Source organism: Pseudorca crassidens, chromosome 9, assembly GCF_039906515.1.
Source record: "Pseudorca crassidens isolate mPseCra1 chromosome 9, mPseCra1.hap1, whole genome shotgun sequence".
Lineage (NCBI taxonomy): Eukaryota > Metazoa > Chordata > Mammalia > Artiodactyla > Delphinidae > Pseudorca > Pseudorca crassidens.
The window spans coordinates 29,720,047-29,746,916 of NC_090304.1; the positions used below are offsets into that span (position 1 = coordinate 29,720,047).

General features: G+C 37.3%; 1 protein-coding gene across 5 annotated transcripts in view; it reads right to left on the minus strand.

Moving 5' to 3' along the window:
• Positions 1-26,870, minus strand: part of METTL15 (methyltransferase 15, mitochondrial 12S rRNA N4-cytidine) — a 382,575-nt gene that overhangs the window by 126,513 nt on the left and 229,192 nt on the right. The window contains exon 6 of one of the 5 annotated variants that reach the window (XM_067749560.1): positions 9,761-10,191. The exons of the other annotated variants lie outside the window; for them this stretch is intronic. Within the exon in view, the coding sequence (XP_067605661.1) occupies positions 10,181-10,191 (11 nt within the window). The 3' untranslated portion in view covers positions 9,761-10,180. Of the gene's footprint in view, positions 1-9,760; positions 10,192-26,870 lie in introns of those variants that run through there. 5 annotated transcript variants of the gene reach the window in all.

Genomic DNA, 26,870 nt, shown 5'->3' on the forward strand with positions numbered 1-26,870 from the left:
CCTTCCATCTGATGACCCTCTAGGCAATAATACTGCTAAATGTTTCATCTTTCTATACTACAGATGGTAGTGTTTTTCTGTTGTTTAACTTTTGGATTACCTTATCACTCCCTCTATGGTTCTTAGAAATTCCATCACCTGTGTAATAATTTCCCTAAATTAACTTCACTCTGTGGAAAAATCTTAAAGTGATTTCTGCTTTCCTGGTTAGACTCTGATTGATAATATAATGCACTTAATTTTGAAACAATGCACATAACTATTAGTGCACCAATAGGAATGTTAAGGAACTTGGATACAATAAGTCACCTTATAGACTTCTCAGGACTACGGGAAGTAAAATATAAACTGTGGAAAAAACTGCCCCAGAAGGAAGAGACCAATGGAATTAGAGGTATCAATGGGATCTAGAGACTTGATGGTCATTTTATTTCCCTCCAGGTGAAATAATATCTAGGTGAGTAGTGAATATAATAACAGTTACTGACCTATTTAAAATTCTGACCTTGGGCCAGTGCATTTATTATCTAGTATGGACTGCTTTAAGATGTTTAAAAAAAAGACGATCATTACAACAGTTCAGGGTAACACTTGAAAATATTATGTCTGGTTTGTTAACAAAACAAATGCCAAATATGATATAAACCAACATCATGGAAATATTTGCTTTCATTTTTATCTCATTCTTTCATTTATTCATTGATTACCTACCATATGTCAGTCACTCCTCTAGGCCCTATAAATGTATCCCTGAGTAAGGAAGAAAAAATATCCCCTACTTGTGTGGAGCTTATGGCCTGGAGCGGGTGAAGGCAGTGTTTGGACCAGTATCAACCAAGAGTTGAAAAACTCCATAGAAAAAACAGCCAAACCACACTTAGATTCTTTTTCTAAGTAATTTGTCATCTTAAATTCTAAAAAGAAAAAGAAAATGGTCTTTTTACTTTCTAAAATATAGTAGTACATAAGGGTACTGGATTTGAAGTTTGTCAAGTTTTGATTTGAGTTCAGGCTTTTTACTTTCCTGATTGGTTAAATTATCATGTTTATCAAGGATCCCTCATATAGGATCCTCTAAGTAATTTTAAAAATAGGGAATTGTGTTGAGAATAGAGATATTTAAGTTTGGAGAACTGAATTAAGTGAATAGTTCTGCCTCATTTTCATTTTATTTTTGATGTTCAGCAGTTGACCATGATGTGCTTGTGGATTCATTGTTTTTGTTGTTGTTGTTTTTGTTTACCAAATTTGGGAAACTTTAGGTCATTAATTTTTTAGATATATTTTACTGCCTTATTCAATCCCTCCACTTCTGTGACTCCAATTACACTTTCATTAGACCAGTTTATATGGTCCCATGAGTCACTAAGAAAATACCATTAAAAAAAATTTTTTTTGTCTCTGTTCTTCAGATTGGATAATTTCTACTTTTTCATCTTCAAGTTCACTGACTTTTTTTTTCATTATCCAATCTTCTGTTAATACAATACAATCATTTTTAAAATTTTATAAGTATACTTGTTAGTTCTAGAATTCCACTTGGTTTTCATAGTTTCCATTTTTCTGATGAGATTTATCATTGTACATTGCCTATATACATTCTTTCTTTTAGATTCTTAAGTATATTTATAATAGATAATTTTAAATCAGCATCTGCTAATTCCAACATCTGAGTCATCTGGGATCTGTTTCTTGTGGTTGCTTTATTTTCGTGACTAGTCACATTTTTCTATTTCTTCATATATCTAATATTTTTTATTTTAGGCAAAACATTTAAGATAATACATTCTAGTGAGTTTGATTATATAATCTACCTAAATAAGCTATTAAGTTTTGTTCTGGCAGGCAGTAAGACTTCTCCTTTATTTAAAAAAAAGAATCTGCTTTTATGATCTCACAAACTTCCTCTTATTCCTTTAAATACATCTGATCAACTTTTTCTACCATAAAAACTATCATGACTATAGTTAAGGGAAAAAAGGCTGTACAAATGCTCAGCAACTTAGAAGTCATGGGTATTAGAGTTTGAAATCCATTTCATCCTTTTATTTCAAGGGTGCTTCTATGTGGAGAACCCATTGTACAGAATTGCATATATATTATTTTGTATTACCTATAAAGATCATATTCTGTAAGAAAGTAATATAAATCTTTTTTAAATTATAAATAGTCTTCCAAAATCAATTTGTAAATACATCTTAGTTTTCAAAGCTTAGTGTGTAAAAAAATGATCTTAAGCAATTCCAGGGAAGGAGTCTTATCAGCCTCATGGAAGGCTGAATTAGAGGAAATAAGAACAGTAATTTGGAGGTAAAGGAAACAAAACTACTTGTTAATCTCTGTTTGGATGAAATATGTATGAGGACTGAGCCCATATTTGAACACATGTCCTTTTCCTGTTTGAGCCAAAGACGGAAAACCAATTATTTAATAGTATTTTTGTTATCGTTTTAAAAAGAACGTATTTGTTGTACATTTTTTTAAATACTTAAAAGTATAAAAAAAAATGTGTTTAGTCTTCTCAGAGATAAATACCTGAATATATTAAGGTATTTCCTTCAAATTTTGATATGTAGGTATACATGTATATGTGTATGGGTGGGTGAGTATGTGTCTGGGTGTATGTTGGGTAAAAAACCACATATATAAAACAAAATTGGATTGATGCTCCCAATATAATGTTTTATCTTATATGTGTTACTAAAAACATTAAATGGGCTTTTCCATAGCATTAAGTGGTCTTTGAAAAATGTGATCTTTAGATGGCCAACAGGCACATTGAAAAAATGCTCAACGTCGCCAATTATTAGAGGAATGCAAATCAAAATGACAATGAGATATCACCTCACACTGGTCAGAACGACCATCAACAAAAAGTCTACAAATAATAAATGCTGGAGAGGGTGTAGAGAAAAGGGAACTCTCATACACTGTTTGTGGGAATGTAAATTGGTGTAGCCACTATGGAAAACAATGTGGAAGTTCCTTAAAAAACTAAAAATAGAACTACCATATGATCCATCAATCCCACTCCTGGGTATATATCCAGAGAAAGCAAAAACTCTAATTCAAAAAGATACATGCACCCAATGTTCAGAGCAGCACTATTTACAATAGCCAACCCATGTAAACAACCCAAGTTCCCATCAACAGATGATTGGCCTAAGAAGATGTGGTATATATATATATATATATATATATATATATATACACACAATGGAATATTAGCCATAAAAAGAATGAAATATTGCCATTTGCAGCAACATGGATGGACCTAGAGATTATTATACTTAATGAAATCAGACAGAGAAAGACACATATAATATGATATCACTTATATGTGGAATCTAAAAAATAATACAAGTAAATCTATATGTAAAACAGAAACACAGTCACAGACATAGAAAAAGTTACCAAAGGGGAAAAGGGGTGGGGGAGGGACAAATTAGGAGTATAGGATTAACAGATACAAACTCCTGTACATAAAATAGATAAGCAAAAAGGATTTACTGTATAGCACAGGGAATTATATTGTGTATCTTGTAATAACCTATAATGGAACATTATCAGAAAAAATAACTGAGTTGCTATTCCGTACACCTGAAACTAACACAATACTGTTAATCAACTATACTTCAATTAAAAAAAGAAAACTGTGGGGACTTCCCTGGCTGCACAGTGGTTAATATTCCGCCTGCCAATGCAGGGGACATGGGTTTGAGCCCTGGTCTGGGAAGATCCCACATGCTGTGAAGCAACTAAGCCCGTGCACCACAACTACTGACCCTACGCTCTAGAAGCCGTGAGCCACAACTACTGAGCTCACACGCCACAACTACTGAAGCCCACGCACCCTGGAGCCCACGCTCTGCAACAAGAGAAGCTACCGCAATGAGAAGGCTGTGCACTGCAACGAAAAGTAGCCCCCGCTCACCACAACTAGAGAAAGCCCACATGCAGCAATGAAGACCCAATGCAGCTGCACACACAAAAAAATTTTTTTGTTAATTTTTAAAAATTAAATATTAAATTTTTTTAAAAATTAAAGAAAAATAAAACTATGACCTTTGATAGCTGTCCAACATGTTATTACAAGATAATTTACTTATCCATCCCCCTCTTATAAGAGATTATTGTTTCCAATTTTTCATTATCAAATAAATTAAATAATCATTCACATATATGATTATTTCCATACAATATATTTCTGACATGGAAATGGTGGGGTGATGGATGAGTTAAGATAGCAGGACATCAAGCCAGGGTAATGGAGAGAGTAAAGCTTGAAACAGAAATAGCGGTGGTTTTAGTTAGTACTGTTTATATAACTGAATTGGAGAGGAGAGTATGCCAAGGCAGCAGGCTTTCATAAAATAGTTGCTCTGCATTTCCAACAATCATTGGAAAATGGGAGCTTAGACTGAAGATTTGTAAAGGAATTCTTCATAGCATGTGCTGCAGAGCATCCATTGTGAGGGATTTTAACAGGCGTTGCATTAAAGAAGTGTTCTGATGTGTAATGACTTCGGGAAATACAGACTTAAAGCCAAACAAGATTTTTGCTCTTATGTTTTACTGCAGGACTTCCTAAAACATTTAATGTTCTTATATGCTTTTTTTTTTAAACATCTTTATTGGAGTATAATTGCTTTACAATGCTGTGTTAGTTTCTGCTTTATAACAACGTGAATCAACTATACATATATATACACATATATCCCCGTATCCCCTCCCTCTTGAGTCTCCCTCCCACCCCTCTAGGTGGACACAAAGCACCGAGCTGATCTCCCTGTGCTATGCGGCTGCTTCCCACTTTTTAACACACACCAAACACAGTCTACAACATGGGACATTTCCCAAACTTATTTGACCACAAAATCTTTTGTTCACTAAGTATATTGAGAGAAAAGTGTTCTGTGGAACACCAGACTGAGCAAAACTACTCTAACAGAATTGAGGAAAAGTACATTACAGTCAAGGCCAGTGGAAAAAAACATATCAGATTAAGTTTGATTAGGTTAAATGGTTTTACGGCAAGCAATGCACATCTTGAAATCTTGCTTTCAATTTAAATTCCTTATTTATCTCTTTTAAAATGCCAAATGACTTATACTCTTCTTTTGTCAGTGCATAACTCTACACAGAAGTAATATTTGGTGGGCTGTGAACTTTATCTCACTATGACATGTTTTTGCAGAGGTCATATAATATAGTGACAAAATCCCAGCCTAGGATTTGGGACAGAGTGTTTGGCTCGGCCACTAACTAGCTTTGTGATCTTACAAAATTAACTTTTTTTTGGCACAGGTATAAAATGAATTGTCTGTTCTATGAATGATTTGAACTAGATGGTCAGAAACTTTCAATTGTTCTCACCTGTTGTCATTCACAGCCTTCAGGATGATCTAACCAGCCTCTCTCTCTGTGATTGGTCTCACAAATTCTAGGTTGTGATGGTAATCTTATTCTCCATTTAAGATCCACAGCATTTTTAATAACGATGCTATATTCTAAAGATATAAACCTAGAGAAAATCAGATAGTTATTCAACTTCCTATCAATAATTTAAAAATAAAAGCATTTCTGTTCCACCTTTTGCTTTCACAGACATTTGTGCCCCAGAGATCAGGGAACTTGTTCACTTACACTTTCTGCATTTTCCTTGTAGTCCCAGGTTGGCCAATAGCTTATTTGTCCTTACAATAGAGATGTTTAATCTGGGGTGAGTAGACTTCAAGGGGTCCACAAACCCCATGAAACTGTGCATAACATTTTCTCTTTAAATGTGGGAACATTTATCTTTCTGGGGATATACTTTACAGCTTTCAATAGATTTTCAAATGGCATTTTCAATCCCTCAAAAAAGTTAAAAATTATTGCTTATAGATTTCTTAAGTTTTTTGAAGACGTATATGAAGGAAAAAACAAGGCACAGATTAATGCTCAAGTTCAAAACACTGATCTAAGTTATTGCTAATTTACCCATCATCAGAATGTGTGGGTGTAGAAACTTCAGGGTATAGAAATCAGCATGATTGCAAAAAGGAAAAACAAAAAGTCTATTTAGAGACATTTTCTCCTTTTTTCTTTGCCTCCTCAGGCTCTAACCACTGCATGGAGAAAAAGAAAAAAAAAACTGCAGGAAAAAATGTCTTAATGCTATGTTATAAAAACAATGATTAACCAGGTAGAAGTGACATCATTGGCAAAAACGGAGATAACAATATTTACCCATTTATTAAACATGTTCTTAGAAGCCTTTAAAAGAAACAGTGCTATAGGATTGTCCAGTGTCAGTGGAGTGACTATGACATAGTCCACTGTGATTGGTCCTTTATGGAAAGGATTCTTAGGAAAGCCTGCCTGTAGGATAATTTGGCAATTTTTAACCTAATCCTGATTAATTCAGTCATACACTATCTTCTGCATGCTCTCAGACTCCAGGCCTCAATTTATTAATGCCTATTCTAGATTAAAATCACACATACATCTCCATTCACCTCTGAATGTCATCATTCTGTGACAATGATGATGATAAAAATGTGGACAATGAAAAAAAAAGTGGATAATGATGAATATAGCTAACATTAATCTAGTATTGATATTTAGTATGTGCCTCACAGAAAGCCTTTAAAGTAGTGACTATTATTAACACATTTACAGACAAAGAAACTAAACTATAGAAGGTTAAGTAATTTATCCTAGATCATAGAGCTAGAAGATGCCTAAAGCAGGATTCAAGGCCAAATAGTCCTATTCCAGAGCTTATTATGCTGTTTGGCTTCTAAGATGTAATTCAGGAATTTGGTCATATACTCCTCATTTTTCATCATCCCAATTTTTTCCATGTTTGCTCTCCCTCAGTTCTCCTACCCAGAATGACCCCAAATTACTTCTAGATTCAACTACCACACACTGCAAGCATTTTCCCCTGGCCCAAAAGGTGTGTCATCTCAGTTCATGACATAGGATGACTTTGACAGACCTTGACGGTCATACCCCTTGCTGGCCAATTGTGGCTGAATCCAGTCTTTTGTGGTCAGAAATGGAAGCATTTATGTTGCAATGGCCCTATCGAAGTTAGAGTTAAACTCTGAACAGTCACGTTTTACAGATTATATGTAGAGGTTTTACAGATCATATGTAGATTATTTCCTAAACTTTGGCCATTCACATAATACCTTCATGATTTCTTTCAGTCCTGTGCTATCTCTACCAGTATTTACGTAATATTTTGACTTAAATATACTTATTGTTTTTTAGTTAAATAAATGAAAGTTTATTTCATCACAAAAATTGAAAACTAGAATCACCTAACCTAAACAGAGGGCAATTCGACATGGGGAGGGGGAAGGGTAAGTTGGGACAAAGTGAGAGAGTGGCATGGACATATATACACTACCAAATGTAAAATAGATAGCTAGTGGGAAGCAGCTGCATATCACAGGGAGATCAGCTCGGTGCTTTGTGACCACCTAGAGGGGTGCGATAGGGAGGGTGGGAGGGAGACGCAAGAGGGAGGAGATATGGGGATATATGTATATGTATAGCTGATTCACTTGGTTATAAAGCAGAAACTAACACACCACTGTAAAGCAATTATACTCCAATAAAGATGTTAAAAAAAAAATTTAGTGGTTACCCTTGAGTTCACAATGTACATCTTTAATCAGAGCCTACCTTCAAATAGTATTATATTACTTCATATATAGTATGAAACCTTACAATTCTTAATTCCCCCTACCATTCTTTGTGCTCTTGTTTTGTGCATTTTATTTTTCATGTGCTGTAAAAATGCATTTCTATATTTGCTTTAGACAGTTATTTTTTTTAGAGCAATTAAAGATTTCTCAGTTAAAAATATTAAAAAAGCAAATATGTTGCCATGTTGTTAAATTCTACCTGGATTTCACTGCTTTCTTAGGCTCTAATTATTGGGGTGTTAAAAAGGGAAATTATGTAGTATTAGAGAAAATCTAGTACTAAACTAGGATTTATCTTTGATCTAATCAGAAGTGTTAAAGGGGAATGAACAAGAATAATTTTTTATACTATATGATTTACTCTTATTTAATGCCCTGTTTGCATATTACCTAAAATTCATCTTGAGCAAAACTATCCAGCAGAAATAATGCATATTATATATAATTTTAAATTTTCTACTAACTATATTAAAAAAATAAAAATAAAGGGGAGAAATTAATTTTAATATTTTATTTAAACTCATATCTGAAATATTTCAACACTTATAGTCAATATAAAACTATTATTATTTATGAGACATTATTATTATTTATGAGACATTTTACACTGTCTTTTATATCTGGTATGTATTTTACACTTATAGCACATCTCAATTTATACGTATCAAGTACTCAACAGGTACATGAGGCTAGTAACTACAGTAGTACACAACACAGAAGCCTTACACTGCACACTTCAGGAAATACAGGCTAGAATCAGGATGCCTAAGGTCCAAGATCCTTTGTGGTTGACATGGTTATGACCCCGACAGCCAGTTAACCTTTCCAGACCTCAGTTTCCGTGCCTTAAAAATAAGAGGATTTCACTGGCTGTCCCTGTGGTTTCAAGCTGTCCTGCTCTACTGTGATTGCCATTTGTTTCTTCCCTGTTGAAGCTGTCTTTAAAGCCTTATTCCCACTATCTCGGAAACCTTCAAACAGCAAGATGCGCGCCATTGGCCTCCAACATTTTTGGTGAAAGTTGCTACAAGAGAGAAGATACAGAGATGGTTTATATCTGAAGGTTATGTGCCTGAAAGCAGCCTCCAAAGGAGAAGCAAAGCACATCAAGAGTCAGTGTTCATCTGTTCATTAATTAATTAATTAATCAATCCATTCAACAGACATTCATCAAGGCTGCTCTGTATCAGGCCCTGTGCCAGGTGTTGGACACAGAAAGCTGAATAAGATACGATCTATCAGTGGGAGAATGCGTTGGGAGGAGTTTGGTGAGACAGGGTGATGAGTACTGTTGACTGAAGCCCAGAGCTTCAGGAGCACAGAAGCAGAACTCCTAACCCAATCTAGGTCTTCCTAGAGAAGGTAACATTTAAATGGCCTCTTGACATTTAAATGGCCTCTTGAAGAATGAATAGAAGGTAGCCAGGCAATGAGCAAGAGAAATGTTTTAGGCAGAGGAAGCAGCAGGTGCAAAGGCAAGAGGCATATTTGCGGAACTTGAAGAAATTGTCACCAGATTTCAAGGTGAGAAATGACGGTGGAGAGATAGTAATTAGGGTGTAGATCTGGAAAGGTCTTGGGTGATATTTAAGGATTTAGACTTTATCCTGAGATCAGAGGAGCACTGGAGATTATAAATAGGGGGCAGGTAGAAGTGCATAATAATATTTATATTAGATTCATATCTCTCTGGCTGCAGATCAGAGAAGGAAGGAGAGAGCCAAGGCTGAATGATAGCAAGGAGATCAGTTAGGAGGCTGCTTCAGCAGTCAAGGCTGAAAGAAGGAAATGTATTGGAGAGAAACTTAGGATGCAGAATCCATAAATTGAATGGACTCGCTGCTGGTGGTGAGGGACAGAGAAGTGGTAGAATGAATGATATTCCAGGCTCTGGCTTAGATAATGGTGACATTTCCTAAAATGGGAACCAAAGGAGGGGGAATAAGTCTGTTCACTACTTTCTTAACCTGGAATCTGACATCATTTGTAGAATTTATGGAAACTACCAAAGCAGTCTTGGGCAGGCTTTGGAAGGCTTCACGTAAATAACTGGATACTTTCCTTAGATGAGAGTTATACATGTTTAATTCACATTCATTGATGAGGAAACAAATGGATCATAATACAATAATATGAAGCTTTATAGTTTAAAGTTATAATTTTTTTTCAGAGAGACTTTGAAGCATATTGAAAACAAGATAAAGTTGTTATAGCAGTAACTTCTCTGAGCTATCCTTGAAGCATCCTCCTCTACCATAATTTGGCCTCTAGAGTTTATGGAATATAAGGGAGCGGGTTTTTTTTTTTTTTTTAGTCTCTCTTAGCCAGCCAAGATAAGGATTGAGATCTTCATCAAAGCCAGAAGAGCGTCAGGAAGGGCCAAGTTCCGGTCTGCAGAGCACTATGAAAGCATTCAGCTATTTGTCCCCAAAGTGTGGCACTGGCTGCTTTGTATGGGTTTCAACAGGTGTTGCTGTTTACAATCCTCCTTGCAAAGACAAATTAGAAAAAGATGTTAAATAAATGACACAGCAATCATCAAAATGATTACACAATAAAAGAGCAGAGATTAAAAAAAAACAGTATGGTCAAAAAAAGGAAAAAAAATGTATAAATCAGACAAAACATGAGAGAGGATCAGGAATTTCTCTAAATTTGAAAAAAATGAAAATGATTTAAAAAAATCCTGAGTAATAATTAACTAAAAATGTAGGTTAAGGTATTACTTCTTAAGGGAAATCTACAGGTAAAGGTCTCCAAAAGGATCATCCCAGGCAGATATTCTTAGAGTCCTAGTCAGCTGATTCTTCTTTCAGGCAAGTAATAATAATACCTGTGAAAATAACTGATTCCCTAACTTGGGCATTTCATTAGATCAAAACCACAAATATGGCAGTCTCACATCCACTTGAAATCAGTAGATTTTTATCAAAATTAAAATGACAAGACACACCACTGAGCATGTCATTTATTGGGGGGCAATTTTGCCAAATAAAAATCTATTGTTTGCTGTAATGAAAAGTTGTTGGGTATTTTTAAAACAGAGATTGGAAATGACTTCCTCTTGACAGTTGTTCACACACCCTAATTTTTGGTCATCCTGATCCGATGGAAATCTTGCAGTTAAAAAGACTTCACATAATTCACTGCTCTCAGGTGTTTTCAATTCTGTTCAATTCAATGGTGAGTGAAGCTGTTTAGGGCGGAAATTCTTGTCTTTCCAAATTTAGTGTTCTGAAAACACGTTGTTGTGTGTAGTGAGCATTATATGAGCCATCTAAATTTAGCAAACATTTTCATTCCCTTGCCCAAGCCCACCCACAGCAGTGGATGAAACTCTGATTTCCTCCACACTCATCTGGGTAATGTAAACCCCTCAGGTTCTACAAAGCTTGCTGAGCAAGAAAGCTGAATGCAGAAATGTCAGGAAAATATGTAACCTCTGGACCTAAAGAGGGGTGGGGCTGGGAGCAACTCAGACTCCATTGACTAATTCAGGTTGGTTTTTAAACTATTTCTCACCTTATCCACATCAGGTCTCATTTATTTGCCCTGAGAGCACCTGGAGAGATGCTTAATTAGGGGAAGCCAGCTCACTGTTTATCTGAGGAGCTGGACCTCAGCACTCGCTGTGGCTCACCTCTGAGCTGAAGGCCAGTCCAGGATGTCACAGCGTCCCTCCATTTTGATTACTTTGAGTGCAGTCATGCTTTCTTAAAGGTTTAAAAATGTGTAGGCTTAAAGCAGAGCTTGGATTACTGAGGTTGAATGGAAGCTGCCTTATATGGCATAGGACTGAAGCAGAGAAAAGAGGAGACAGCTTTCTTTACACAATGCCACACATAGTAGGTTAGCAATAAATGATGCTTGCATAAATAAATTGTGGCCGTCTCTAAGCAAAAAGCCAAATTTATGATCCACCATCAAATCTACATAGCAATTTTTTATCAAACTTTACTGCTTAAGTGCAGCAAACAATGTGAGGAGGCAGAGAGAAAAGAATGATATGATTAGGCAAAACCAGCTCATTGTAGAAAATTCTTTGAAGTCTTATGTCCTCTCTTAAAAGTTCATGCAAATTTCAAAGTCTATACTGTTCTATATAAATATTTAGCTTATGGCTTCAGGTACCACCTTGACAAATAGTTTGAGAAACACAGCAATCTGTCATTCTCTCTATCATGTTAACCAAAGAAAGGTTTAGAAAAAGACTTCTGGGAATTTATATACCCCAATGTTTGTAAAAATTATATGTAAAATTTATTTTATTTTATTTTTGGCATTTTATTATCAATCAGCAGATGCATTTTGATGTTTTCAAAGATTAGGAAGATTTTATACGTTAATATATTGAGTTCTGTATTACGGGAGAAACTATGTAACAAATAAAGTAAGTAACTTTGTATTAACCACTTGGTGTACATATGTCACTACTACAGTATTGAATTAGATATCATAAAAAATAGCTAACTAATATTCCACTATATGTACTATGAAGACAAATGATTTTTAAAAACCTTGAACTTTGCATACATTGCTTTATAATAACACCTTCTGCAAATACAATATGACTGTATTATCTAGAAATTTTCTTCAGTGGGATGAAAATAGAGTTTCATTTTCCCTTTCTTAAAGCAGCTGCTATAGGTAAAAGAGAATAAAGTTCTTTTAGTCTTAATGCATTGAAACTAATCCACACTTACACCATAAGTACTGAGTTCTAATACTGATTACACCTTCAATTCTGAGTCCTAGTTCTGAGTTTTAGGCAAGTGTGATAAACACTAAAACAGGTAAATTAAATTTCTATTGTTCAGTTAGGTTATGTTTTATTAGTGTTACCCAGAATTCTTGGCTGAAGCTAGTTTCCTCCTGTGAAAGGTTTATAGATGTATAAACCTAGAAGTGAAGCATAATATTGATACAGACTTTCATAGGGTTATCCCATAACAATGCCCTAAGTATCGTGACTTTCATAGGGCACGTTCACCAGGAAGCAGACGAGATTTATTGGGCTGTACTCTCAATGTCAACACACATGAGGGAGTAAAGGAAGCAGAATGAGGTAGGGGAGAAGTCAAACTGCAAAGCAGTCACAATGAAGGCCCAATTGATCCTACTGGGAGCTTTGCAGCAAGTATGATCCTGCAGAGTTGTCCCATATCAGGGCCAGGGGCAGACTTTTATATCTCCATACTGACCTTGGGACAGAACCTTGGGTGTGGCAGCTCCCTTCAAGATGAGGCCATTCTCCCAGGAGGACTCAACCATAACCTATCGGTCACCAACACAGAGCAGATGAGTTAGTGCTTCAGTCCTGAAATAGGTGGGATGGGGAATCAGGCCAAAGCACTACAATGACCACTACAGTAACCTCTGTTCAGTCTCTAGGGGTTATAGAGGAAGTCAGCTACTTTCTCCTAGAAGGCTGACACAGTACTCATTACAGTAAGTCCCCTGCATAAGAGCCTTCTAGTTGCAAACTTTCAAACGTGCCAACGTGCGTTCGCATGTCCAATCACATAATTTAGTTCACGTGTCTGGCATACATCGTCACATGTGTGCACTCTCTACAAGTGGTTGTGCTTTTGTGTACTTTATTGTACAGTACTGTATAGCATACAGTAGTACAGTATCTGTATTTCAAGCCCAGGATGTCCGGAAACAAGCATAAAAGCAGCGGTGATGTAGCTGGTACTGCTAAGAAGCACCAGCTGTTGTACTGTACTACTGTACTTTTCAAGGTACTGTACTGTAAGATTAAAAATGCCTTCCTTATTTTTTATGTTTGTTTGTTATGTATTATTTGTGTGAAAAGTATTATAAACCTATTACAGTACAGTACTTATATAGCCGATTGTGTTAGTTGGGTACAAAGGCTAACTTTGTTGGACTTACAAACAAATTGGACCTATGAATGCACTCTTGGAACAGAACTCGTTCCTATGTAGGGGACTTACTGTATCTTGCTGTCCTGGTGCCTTAACACAGTGTTTGACACCTAGAAAATGCTCAGTGAAATTTTGATGACTGGCATTCCCCTGAAGACCAGAGTCAGGCTTGTGTTTCACCTGACACTAAACTCCAAAGACAAGAAATCATGGGTCCCCAAATTCTGAAGGCAGAATCAGGTCTCTTCCGAAGCAGACAGGAATTGTGGGCAAATGACACAAAGCACCAAGCTGATCTCCCTGTGCTATGCAGCTTCTTCCCACTAGCTATCTGTTTTACATTTGGTAGTTTATATAGGTCAATGCCATTCGCTCACTTAGTCCCAATTTACCCTTCCCGCTCCCTGTGTCCTCAAGCCCATTCTCGACATCGGTGTCTTTATTCCTGTCTTGCCCCTAAGTCCTTCAGAGCCATTTTTTTTTCTTTTAGATTCCATATATATGTGTTAGCATTCAGTATTTGTTTTTCTCTTCCTGACTTACTTCACTCTGTATGACAGACTCTAGGTCCATCCACCTCACTACAAATAACTCAATTTCATTTTTTTTATGGCTGAGTAATATTCCATTGTGTATGTGTGCCACACCTTCTTTATGCATTCACCTGTCAATGGACACTTAGGTTGCTTCCATGTCCTGGCTATTGTAAATAGTGCTGCAACGAACATTGTGGTACATGACTCTGTTTGAATTATGGATTTCTCAGGATATATGTGCAGTAGTGGGACTGCTGGGTCATATGGTAGTTCTATTTTTAGTTTTTTAAGGAACCTCCATACTGTTCTCCATAGTGGCTGTATCAATTTACATTCCCACCAACAGGGCAAGAGGGTTCCCTTTTCTCCACACCTTCTCCAGCATTTATTGGTTGTAGACTTTTTGATGATGGCCATTCTGATTGGTGTGAGGTGATACCTCATTGTAGTTTTGATTTGCATTTATCTAACGATTAGTGATGTTGAGAATCCTTTCATGTGTTTGTTGGCAACCTGTATATCTTCTTTGGAGAAATGTCTGTTTAGGTCTTCTGCCCATTTTTGGAATGGGTTATTTGTTTTTTTGATATTGAGCTGCATGGGCTGCTTGTAAATTTTGGAGATTAATCCTCTGTCAGTTGTTTCATTTGGAAATATTTTCTCCCATTCTGAGGGTTGTCTTTTCGTCTTGTTTATGGTTTCCTTTGCTGGGCAAAAGCTTTTAAGTTTCAATAGGTCCCATTTGTTTATTTTTGTTTTTATTTCCATTTCTCTAAGAGGTGGGTCAAAAAGGATCTTGCTGTGATTTATGTCACAGAGTGTTCTGCCTGTTTTCCTCTAAGAGTTTTATAGTGTCTGGCCTTACATCTGGGTCTTGAATCCATTTTGAGTTTATTTCTGTGTATGGTGTTAGGGAGGGTTCTAATTTCATTCTTTTACATGTAGCTGTCCAGTTTTCCCAGCACAACTTATTGAAGAAGATGTCTTTTCTCCATTGTATATTCCTACCTCCTTTTTCAAAGATAAGGTGACCATATGTGCATGGGTTTATCTCTGGGCTTTCTATCGTGTTCCACTGATCTATATTTCTGTTTTTGTACCAGTACCATACTGTCTTAATTACTGTAGCTTTGCAGTATAGTCTGAAGTCAGGGAGCCTGATTGCTCCAGCTCCGTTTTTCTTTCTCAAGATTGCTTTGGCTATATGGGGTCTTTTGTGTTTCCATACAAATTGTGAAATTTTTTATTCTAGTTTTGTGAAAAATGCCATTGTTGTTGACAGGGATTGTATTGAATCTGTAGATTGCTTTGAGTATTATAGTTATTTTCACAATGTTGATTCTTCCAATCCAAGAACATGGTATATCTCTCCATCTGTTTGCATAATCTTTAATTTTTTTCATCAGTGCCTTATAGTTTTCTGCATACAGGTCTTTTGTCTCCTTAGGTGGGTTTATTCCTCGGTATTTTATTCTTTTTTTTTTTTGCAATGGTAAATGGGAGTGTTCTCTTAATTTCTCTTTCAGATTTTTCATCATTAGTGTATAGGAATGCAAGAGATTCCTGTGCATTAATTTTGTATCCTGCTACTTTACCAAATTCATTGACTAGCTCTAGTAGTTTTCTGGTAGCTTCTTTAGGATTCTCTATGTATAGTATCATGTCATCTGCAAACAGTGACAGTTTTACTTCTTTTCTGATTTGGATTCCTTTTAATTCTTCTTCTTCTCTGATTTCCATGGCTAAAACTTCCAAAACTATATTGAATACAGTGGCAAGAGTGGGCAACCTTGTCTTGTTCCTGATATTAGAGGAAATGGTTTCAGTTTTTCACCATTGAGAATGATGTTGGCTGTGGGTTTTTCATATATGGCCTTTATTATGTTGAGGTAAGTTCCCTCTATGCCTATTTTCTGGAGAGTGTTTATCATAAATGGGTGTTGAATTTTGTTGAAATCTTTTTCTGCTTCTACTGAGATTATCGTATGGTTTTTATCCTTCAGTTTGTTAAAATGGTGTATCACATTGATTGATTTTTGTACATTGAAGAATCCTTGCATTCTTGGGCTAAATCCCACTTGATCATGGTGTATGATCCTTTTAATGTGCTGTTGGGTTGTGTTTGCTAGTATTCTGTTGAGGATTTTTGCATCTGTGTTCATCAGTGATATTGGCCTGTAGTTTTATTTTTTTGTAACACCTTTGTCTGGTGTTGGTAACAGGGAGATAGTGGCCTCATAGATTAAGTTTGGGAGTGTTCCTCCCTCTGCTGTATTTTAGAAGAGTTTGATAAGGATAGGTGTTAGCCCTTCCTAAATGTTTGATAGAATTCACCTGTGAATCCATCTTGTCCTGAGCTTTTGTTTGTTGGAAGATGTCTAATCACAGTTTCAATTTCAGTGCTTGTGATGGGTCTGTTCATATTTTCTATTTCTTCCTTGTTCTGTCTCAGACGGTTGTGCTTTTCTAAGAATTTGTCCGTTTCTTCCAGGTTGTTCATTTTATTGGAATAGAGTTGCTTGTAGTAATCTCTCATGATCCTTTGTATTTCTGCAGTGTCACTTGTTACTTCTCTTTTTTCCTTTCTAATTCTGTTGATTTGAGTCTTTTCCCTTCTTTTCTTGATGAGTCTGGCTAATGGTTTTCAATTTTGTTTATCTTCTCAAGGAACCAGCATTTAGTTTTATTGATCTTTGCTATCATTTCCTTCATTTCTTTTTCATTTATTTCTGATCTGATCTTTATGATTTCTTTCCTCCTGCTAATTTTGGGGGGTTTTTTTGTTGTTGTTTTTCTTCTTTTTCTAATTGCTTTAGGTGTAAGGTTAGGTTGTTTATTTGAGATTTTTCTTGTTTCTTGAGGTAGGATTGTATTGGTATAAAATTCTCTCTTAGAATTGCTTTTGCTGCATACCATAGCTTTTGGGTCATTGTGTTTTCATTGTCATTTTTTCTAGGTATTTTTTGATTTCCTCTTTGATTTCTTCAATGATCTCTTGGTTATTTAGTAGTGTATTGCTTAGCATCCATGTGTTTGTATTTTTTAGGTTTTTTTTTTCCTGTAATTCATATCTAGCCTCATAGCATTGTGGTTTGAAAAAGGTACTTGATATGATTTCAATTTTCTTAAATTTACCAAGGATTGATTTGTGACCCGAGATATGATGTATCCTGCAGTATGTGCCATGAGCACATGAAAAGAAAGTGTATTCAGTTGTTTTTGGATGGAATGTCCTATAAATATGAATTAAGTCCATCTTGTTTAATGTGTCATTTAAAGCTTTTGTTTCCTTATTTATTTTCATTTTGGATGATCTGTCTATTGGTAAAAATGGGGTGTTAAAGTCCCCTACTATGATTGTGTTACTGTTGATTTCCCCTTTTATGGCTGTTAGCATTTTCATTGTATATTGAGGTGCTCCTATGTTGGGTGCATAAATATTTACAATTGTTATATATTCTTGGATTCACCCCTTGATCATTATGTAGCGTCCTTCTTTGTCTCTTGTAATAGCCTTTATTTTGAAGTCTATTTTATGTGATATGAGTATTGCTACTCCAGCTTTCTTTTGATTTCCATTTGCATGGAATATCTTTTTCCATCCCTCACTTTCAGTCTGTATGTGTCCCTAGGTCTGATGTGGGTGTTTTGTAGACAGCATATATACAGGTCTTGTTTTTGTTTCCATTCAGCCAGTCTATGTCTATTGGTTGGAGCATTTAATCCATTTACATTTAAGCTAGTTATCCATATGTATGTTCCTATTACCATTTTCTTAATTGTTTTGTGTTTGTTATTGTAGGTCTTTTCCTTCTCTTGTGTTTCTTTCCTTGAGAAGTTCCTTTAGCATTTGTTGTAAAGCTCATTTGGTGGTGTTGAATTCTCTTAGCTTTTGCTTGTCTGTAAAGGTTTTAATTTCTCTGTCGAATCTGAATTAGATCCTTGCTGGGTAGAGGAATATTGGTTGTAAGTTTTTCCCTTTCATCACTTTAAATGTGTCCTGCCACTCCCTTCTGGCATTCAGTGTTTCTGCTGAAAGATCAGATATTAACCTTATGGAGATTCCCTTGTATGTTATTTATTGATTTTTCTTTGCTGCTTTTAATATTTTTTCTTTGAATTTAACATTTGTTAGTTTGATTAATATGTGTCTCAGCGTGTTTCTCCTTAGATTTATCCTCTTTGGGATTCTCTGTGCTTCGTAGACTTTAATTTTATTTCCCATATTATGGAAGTTTTGAACTATAATCTCTTCAAATATTTTCTCAGTCCCTTTTTCTTTCTCTTCTTCTTCTGGTACCCCTATAATTCAAATGTTGGTGCATTTAATGTTGTCCCAGTGGTCTCTGAAACTGTCCTCCATTCTTTTTATTCTTTTTTGTTTATTCTGCTCTGTGGTAGTTATTTTCTGTGGTAGTTATTTTGTTCTTCTGCCTCAGTTATTCTGCTATTGATTCCTTAAAGAGAATTTTAAATTTCATTTATTGTGTTGTTCATTATTGTTTATTTGCTCTTTAGTTCTTCTAGGTCCTTGTTAAACATTTCTTGTATTTTCTCCATTCTATTTCCAAGATTTTGGATCATCTTGACTATCATTACTCTGAATTCTTTTTCAGGTAGACTGCCTATTTCCTCTTCATTTGTTTGGTCTGGTGAATTTTTACCTTGCTCCTTCATCTGCTGCATATTTCTCTGTCTTCTCATTTTGCTTAACTTGCTGTTTTTGGTGTCTCCTTTTCTCAGGCTGCAGGTTCATAGTTCCCGTTGTTTTTGGTGTCTGCCCCCAGTGTGGAAGATTGGTTCTGTGGGTTGTGTAGGCTTCCTGGTCGAGGGGACTAATGTCTGTGTTCTGGTGGATGAGACTGGATTTTGTCCTCCTGGTTGGCCGGACAGAGCCTGGTGGTGTGTTTGGGGTGTTTGTGAACTTATGATTTTAGGCAGCCTCTCTGCTAATGGGTGGGGTTGTGTTCCTGTCTTGCTAGTTGTTTGGCCTGGTGTGTCCAGCACTGTAGCTTGCTGCTCCTTGAGTGGAGCTGTGTCTTAGTGTTGAGATGGAGATCTCTGGCAGAGAGTTTGCCACTTGATATTACATAGGGCCGGGTGGTCTCTCAGGGAGCAATGTTCAGAACTAGGCCCTCCCACCTCAGAGGCTCAGGCTTGAAATCTGGCCAGAGCACCAAGACCCTGTCAGGCACATGGCTCAAAAGAAAAGGGAGAATGAAAAAGAAAGAAAGAAAGAATAAATAAATAAAGTTATTTAAAAAAAATTATTTAAAAATTAAAAAGTAATAAAAAACAGAAAGAAAGAAGAGAGCAACCAAACCAAAACCCAAATCCCCCAGTGATAACAAGTGCTAAAAACTGTACTAAAAAAAACTAAACCAAAAAGAAATGGACAGAGAGAACCCTAGGACAAATTGTAAAAGCAAATGTATACAGACAAAATCACAAAAAGAAACATACACATTCACCAAAAGAGAAAGAGGAAAAAAATATATATAATATATTTTTTGAAAATGGAAGAGAGCAACCAAATCAATAAACAAATCTACCAATGAAAATAAGCTCTAAATACTAAACTAAGATAAACATAAAACCAGAAACAAATTTGACGCAGAAAGCAAACCTCAAGTCTACAGTTGCTCCCAAAGTCCACCACCTCAATATTGTGATGATTCGTTGTCTATTCATGTATTCCACTGATGCAGGTACAACAAGTTGATTGTGGAGATTTAATCTACTCCTCCTGAGGCTGCTGGGAGAGATTTCCCTTTCTCTTCTTTGTTCGCACAGCTCCTGGGGTTCAGCTTTTGATTTGGTCACCTGAGGGCATCTCTTCCCCACCCAGACAGAATGGGGATAAATTAGCAGCTGATTAGGGGGGTCTGGCTCACTCAGGCTGGGAGGAGGGAGTGGTACAGAATGTGGGGTGAGCCTGCTGCAGCAGTGGCCAGCATGACGTTGCAACAGCCTGAGGCATGCCGTGTGTTCTCCCAGGGAAGTTGTCCCTGGATCACAGGATCCTGGCAGTGGCGGGCTGCACAGACTCCCAGGAGGGGAGGTGTGGATAGTGACCTGTGCTCACACACAGGCTTCTTGTTGGCTGCAGTAGCAGCCTTAGTGTTTCATGTCCGTCTCTGGTGTCCGCACTGATAGCCATGACTCGCGCCCATCTCTGGATCTGGTTTAGGCAGTGCTTTGAATCCCCTCTCCTCACGCACCCTGAAACAATTGTCTCTTGCCTCTTAGGCAGCTCCAGACATTTTCCCAGACTCCCTCCCGGCTAGCTGTGGTGCACTAGCCTCCTTCAGAATGTGTTCACGCAGCCAACCCCAGTCCTCTCCCTGGGTTCTGACCTCTGAAGCCCGAGTCTTAGCTCCCAGTCCTCACCCGTCCTGGAGGGTGAACAGACAAGCTTCTCAGGCTGGTGAGTGCTGGTCGGCACTGATTCTCTGTGTGGGAATCTCTCTGCTTTGCCCTCCACACCCCTGTTGCTACACTCTTCTCTGTGGCTCCAAAGCTTCCCCCACTTCCACCCCCCGTCTCTGCCAATGAAGGGGCTTCCTAGTGTGTGGAAACCTTTCCTCCTTCACGTCTCCCTCCCACTGGTGCAGGTCCTGTCCCTATTCTTTTGTCTCTGTTTTTTCTTTTTTCTTTTGCCCTACCCAGGTACGTGGGGATTTTCTTGCCTTTTGGGAAGTCTGAGGTCTTCTGCCAGCGTTCAGTATGTGTTCTATAGGAGTTGTTCCACTTGTAGAGTTATTTTTTGATGTATCTGTGGGGAGGAAGGTGATATCCACGTCTTACTCCTCCACCATCTTGAAGCTCCCCTCCTGATTAATTTTTATTGTTATCATGCTTTGGAGAAAGTTGCAAGCCTGGTGTATTTTTTAAAAACTGATTCTGTAAGAAATTACCACAAATATAATGGCCTAAAACAACACTTTTTATTATCTCACAGTTTTGGTAGGTCAGAAGTACAGCATGATATGACTGTATTTTGTGTTTAGCATCTCACAAGGGTAAAATCAAGGTGTCAGCCAGGGTTGTAGTTCTCTGCCTGTTGAGGCCCAAGATCCTCTTCCATGCTCAATGGTTATTGGCAGAATCCAGTTCCATGTGGCTGTAGGACTGAGATTCCCATTTCCTTGACATATGATACCATGTCTTCAACCCAACAATAGCACAGAATCATTCTCATGTTTTGCATATCTCAGATTTCCCCTCCTGCTTTAAAGAGATAATGTAATCTCCCTATCTTAAGGTCCACTGATTAGTAACCTTCATTACATCTGTGAAGTCCCTTCTGCCATGTAACATATACATGGGTGTAACACCAGAGAGAGACAAAGTCATGGGGTCAAAATTCTGTCTACTACACCTGATATATGTATACTATTCCTCTCTCTTTGCTGGTTGATTTCTTTGGAAACAGTACAAGAAGATGTACTAAACCCTAAGGCAATGCCTAATGAAATAAAGATTTTGGACTTCTCTGGTGGCACAGTGGTTAAGAATCTGCCTGCCAATGCAGGGGACACAGGTTGGATCCCTGGTCTGGTAAGATCCCATGTGCCATGGAGCAATTAAGCCCGTGTGCCACAACTACTGAGCCTGTGCTCTACAGCCCGTGAGCCACAGCTACTGAGCCCACGCGCCACAACTACTGAAGCCCGTGTGCCTAGAGCCTGTGCTCCGCAACAAGAGAAGCCATCACAGTGAGAAGCCTGCACACCACGACGAAGAGTAGCCCCCACTTGCCACAACTAGAGAAGGCCCGCACGCAGCAACAAAGCCCTAATGCAGCCCAAAATAAATAAATTAAACTAAATAAATTTAAAAGAAAGAAATAAAGATTTCTCTGCACTAGGTAAGATGATCAAAGTCACTTAGTCCTAATTTGTGGCTTACTTTCATTCAAACCTCCCACTATATCTTAGTGTAGTCAGTGAACATAGAGGTGGACAGGGAATCCTGGGATGTAAAATCAAGACTACATGGCTTGAGAACCAGTTTCTGACCATTAATGCTGGTTCTGCCAGTATCCAGAGACATTATACATCAACTACATGGGAAAGAAAAAAGAGAGGGAGAAGAAAAGGAAATATTTATGTGTCAAACACATTCAAACATACTATTTTATGGAATCCTCAGAAATACTCTATTTAGTGATATCTTCTGCATTTATAGAGGAGAAAATCTCAGTCAGGTTAAGTGATTTTGCAAAGATCGTAGAATTTGCAAGTGGTAAAGCCAGAGAACCACGTGTAAATCCAAAGTCTACTGTCCTTCAGTCTATTCTACCAGCCTATAAGTGATATACTCCTTCCAAAGTTGTAAGCAAAAGTTCTGCCTACCAGAAGCAGGAAATGAAAAAGAGAAAAAATGTTCTGTGTGGAGTGAGCCAGGATGGTATTAGCAACTGTGAGGTTCTGGACATGTCCATGGAACCAGGCCCAAGTGTGGAGCTGAATGTGCCCAGTCTCCTCAAGAAATGAGTCCTGAGGCCAGCGTACCAGGGCCTGTGTCAGCCACAACCATGCCAGGTAATGCCTCTTCTTCCCAGGAGCACATCCTGGTTCAGCCAGGATGCCATCTGGGTCTCCAATTAATTTGAAGATGACAAATTATGGCTTAAAGGTAGTTAGCTCTAAATACCAAGAGATGCTAGTATTAACCTGTGAAATCATTCGAGATAGCTCTACAAAATGACATCATTAAAATGATGCTTTTGCTCCCAGCCCTTTGGTTTGGCATGGTTCATCTGGTCTGAAATGCTCCGCCAAATGAGAATTCATGCCACTGCTTTGACAGGAGCCACCTTTGGGGTCAGAGAATGCCAGGCCATTGTCCACCTCAGTCAGAGCTTCTGGCTTGGCTATCTTTCTAAACAAACCCTGGCCTTTAGAACCTTTCCTATAGGGAGACCTTTCTCCTACCTCCTTTTTATGCCTTCATATAAATATGCCTGTGCAATTTCTTCTCAGAAAGAGCATAAACTACTTTTCTTTACTTTTTTATTATTTCAAAATGTTCAATCTAACATTTGTCATTCATTCCACAAACATGTAGTGAGTGTCTAATGTGTGCCAGGCACTGTATTAGCTATCTTGGGCACTGCAGTAAACAAGACAGGTAAGGTTTTTTATCTCAAAGATCTTGAAATCCAAATCATCAGGGAAATACAAATCAAAACCACAATGAGATGTCATCTCACACCTGTAAGAGTGGCTGTTATCAAAAGATAAGAAATAACAAATGTTGGTTAGGATGTAGAGAAAAGGGAACCCTTGTGCACTGTTGGTGGGAATGTAAACTGGTGCAGCCACTATGGAAAACAACATGGAGGTTCCTCAAAAATTAAAAATTGAACTACTGTATGATCCAGCAATTTCACTTCTGAGTGTTTATCTAAAAAAAACAGAAAAAACTAACTTGAAAAGATATATACACCTCCATGTTCACTGCAGCACTGCAGCATTATTTACCATAGTCAAGATATGGAAACGAGCTAAGTGTCTATCAATGGATAAATAGATAAAATGTGATATACACACATACATGTATATACATACATACACAGTGGAACATTATTCAGCCATAAAAAGGATGAAATCTCCCCATTTGCTACAATAGGGATGAGACTTGAGGGCATTATGCTAAGTGGAATAAGGCAGAGAAAGACAAATACGGTATGATCTCATTTACGTGTGGAATCTAAAAAAGAAAAACAAAATGAGCTCATAGATACAGAGAACAGATCAGTGGTTGCCAGAGGGAGGGGCTGGGGGGAATCAGAGAAACGGGTGAAGGGGGTCAAAAGATACAAACTTCCAGTTATTAAATAAATAAGTCATGGAGATGTAATGTACAGCATGATGACTATAGTTAATAATACTGTGTTGCATATTTGAAACTTGTTAAGACACTAGATCTTAAAAGTTCTCATCATGAGAAAAAATAATTTTGAACAATGTATGGTGACAGATGTTAACTAGAGTTATTATGATCATTTTGCAATATATACAAATATCAGATTATTATGTTGTACACCTGAAACTAATATAATGTTACATGTCCATTATGCTTCAATGAAAAATATCATGAAATTCAGTGGGAGAAGACAGGTAACAACAAAGTAAATACATAAATGGGCAACATAATTACAGAGTGTAAAAAATGATATGAGAGATACAAGCAAGCTTATGAGATACTAAATATCCAGCAGAGGCAACTTAGATAGAAGGCAAGAAAAGACCTCACTGAGAAGATCATATTGAGAGGAGGCCTGAAAGATATGAAGCAAAGAGCTAGAGGGATAAAAAATTACATGTAGAGAGAAGAACACTTGCAAAGGCCCTGGGGTGGGAAATAGCCTCATGTGTTTGAGGAAGAGAATGGCAGCTAGTGTGCCAGAAAGGTAGTGAATGAAGGAAAAAGATGGTGTGAGATAAAGTTGGACAGGTAGGGAGAATCCAAAACATGGGGGGCCCTGTAGCCCATGGTATATATTCTTTTGTCTTGATCTTCCCACAAACCTGTTAAGTATTAGTGGGTTTTCTAGCAATGAAGAAACCAATGCTCAGGAATTTTAACCAACTGAATGATGGATTTCCTCCAAAGACCAAGAAGGCCTGGTCTTGCAGAACTAACTTTAACCTACAAAATAGTTCCAAATTGTCACATAAATGAAATTCTTCAAATGGAATTCTTCAGTGAAATTTCCAGGGCCTTAGATTGACAGGGCCCAGAAAAATTCCAGAATCTATTGACAAGTATGAATTTTTGCAAAATGTTTCAAGAGAGCCACCTTTAAAACAGTGAGCTAGGCATGAAATTATACGACTACATCTATCTAAAGCCGAAACTGAAAACAGGTCCAGGGACAGGCAAACAAGGTCATCTCAACCACCTCTGTGCTGATGATTTTTTAAATCTGTGCTCAGTCTCAATATTCCACTGAATTCCATGTCTCCTATTCCCTTCCACTGTGGTTCTCAGCACCTTTTTCTTGGCAGCATAATTTGGCAAACTCAAAACATACATGAAGGGATTAAAAGTTCAAAACTGATTTTAAAATAAGTTTTGTAAAATTGAAAAGAAATGTACCCAGTTATAGCACCACTCACTGTTTTCCCTTAAGTTCTATGTCACTGAATGGGTAGCAATGTTTACTGCTCTGACCCTTCTTGCTTCTGTTTGTTGAATGAGCTGTAGTAAGAAGGAAACCATAAAGGCAGTTTTATTTTTTATTTCTACTGCTGTCCTCAAACCATTCTACTAGATCCTTCTCTGTCCTCTCAAGCCAATTCTATAGCTTTTCTGGCCATTTCTGGATAATAATAGAACAGCATCATTTTCAAATATTAAAAATCAATCTAAAACAACATCCAACCTCTCATCCAATTTTAGGCTCCTCTCTTCTCTTGTATGGAATGACCCAAGAAGTCTATAACTTAGCAGTGGGAAAAGGGACATGGCCAACTTCTTTACTACTCCAATATCCCATTCTCCCTCTGTTCTCTCCTCCCGCCTTGTGTTCCTGTAGGAGTACCAAAGTAAGAGAGCCATGTGGACTGATTCATGAGTTAACCATTTTGCCTAAACAGTCCCTCCTCCCAAAAGAAAGATCAGGCAGCATTTTCTCACCTGTGCTGTGAAGAGGTGGAGGTTAGGTCCTGGGGCATCGCTAAAAGAATTCAGATTCCCAAGCTCAACTTGCAAAGAAATGAAGTTCACTTAATGTAAATTGAATAATAAATTACTTCACAAAGAACTACACTATCTATACCTTACCCTCTGTGTCATAACGTTCATCTACAGAGCCAGTTTCACCTTTGTAACCATGACATCCATGTGAGGGAAATCAAGGCAAAGAGAACAAGTAACTTGCTTCGTGGCTCCAGGCCAAGTGAGCCTTCCAACAGAGCTTATAAGACTTAGTCTCTCTCAAGCTTTGGCTTTAGAGCCTTCCTAACCATGAGTTGTCTATATTTAAGACCTCTCAAGGCTGCCTATGATAATTCTGCTGTTATAAATTTCCTGTCATGCCTCATTCACCATTATACATGAGTGTTGAATACTGTTCTGTCACATTAAACTGCCTTAAGTTTACACTTAAATGATACTCAAATGCAAGGACACGTGTTATACTATGTTTTTGTACAGCAAAGTGTACAGACTTATGAGGATTTTACACTTGGATAGTTGTGCCATGCTTTACACACCACATACACTCTCTATCGTTCTCTCTCTCTCACACACACCCACATACACACACTATCTCATTGATCCCAGTGAGGCAGATACTGAGATACTGTTATAGAGAAGTAGGGCAAAGAGCTAGAAAAAAGATTCCAGATGTTCACGTTGCTTATTTATTTGCATTGATAAATGATTGTTTCTGAATTTATAGCTTTAAGTAGTCTGTCTCAAATTTCATTAGGTTTTACAAGTAAAGTCGATCTTTCTGACATTTCCCTATTCTCTGTAAAGAGAAATTAGTAGAATTTATTCCACTTTGCAGAATGGCTAAGCTTCTCAAATTCATGTAGGATATGGGAATTTAGTGTTATTTGTTAATAAAAGTTGCTTGGTAACCAATGACCTAGTGTGAATATATTTTAATAGTTAATGTAGGAAATGTTTATGTGGGAGTTTATAATCCCTATCTCTCAAAAGTATTGTAAAATTAAAAATTGTAAGCGTAATTGATTCCCCTAAGTAGAGCATTTTCTCTG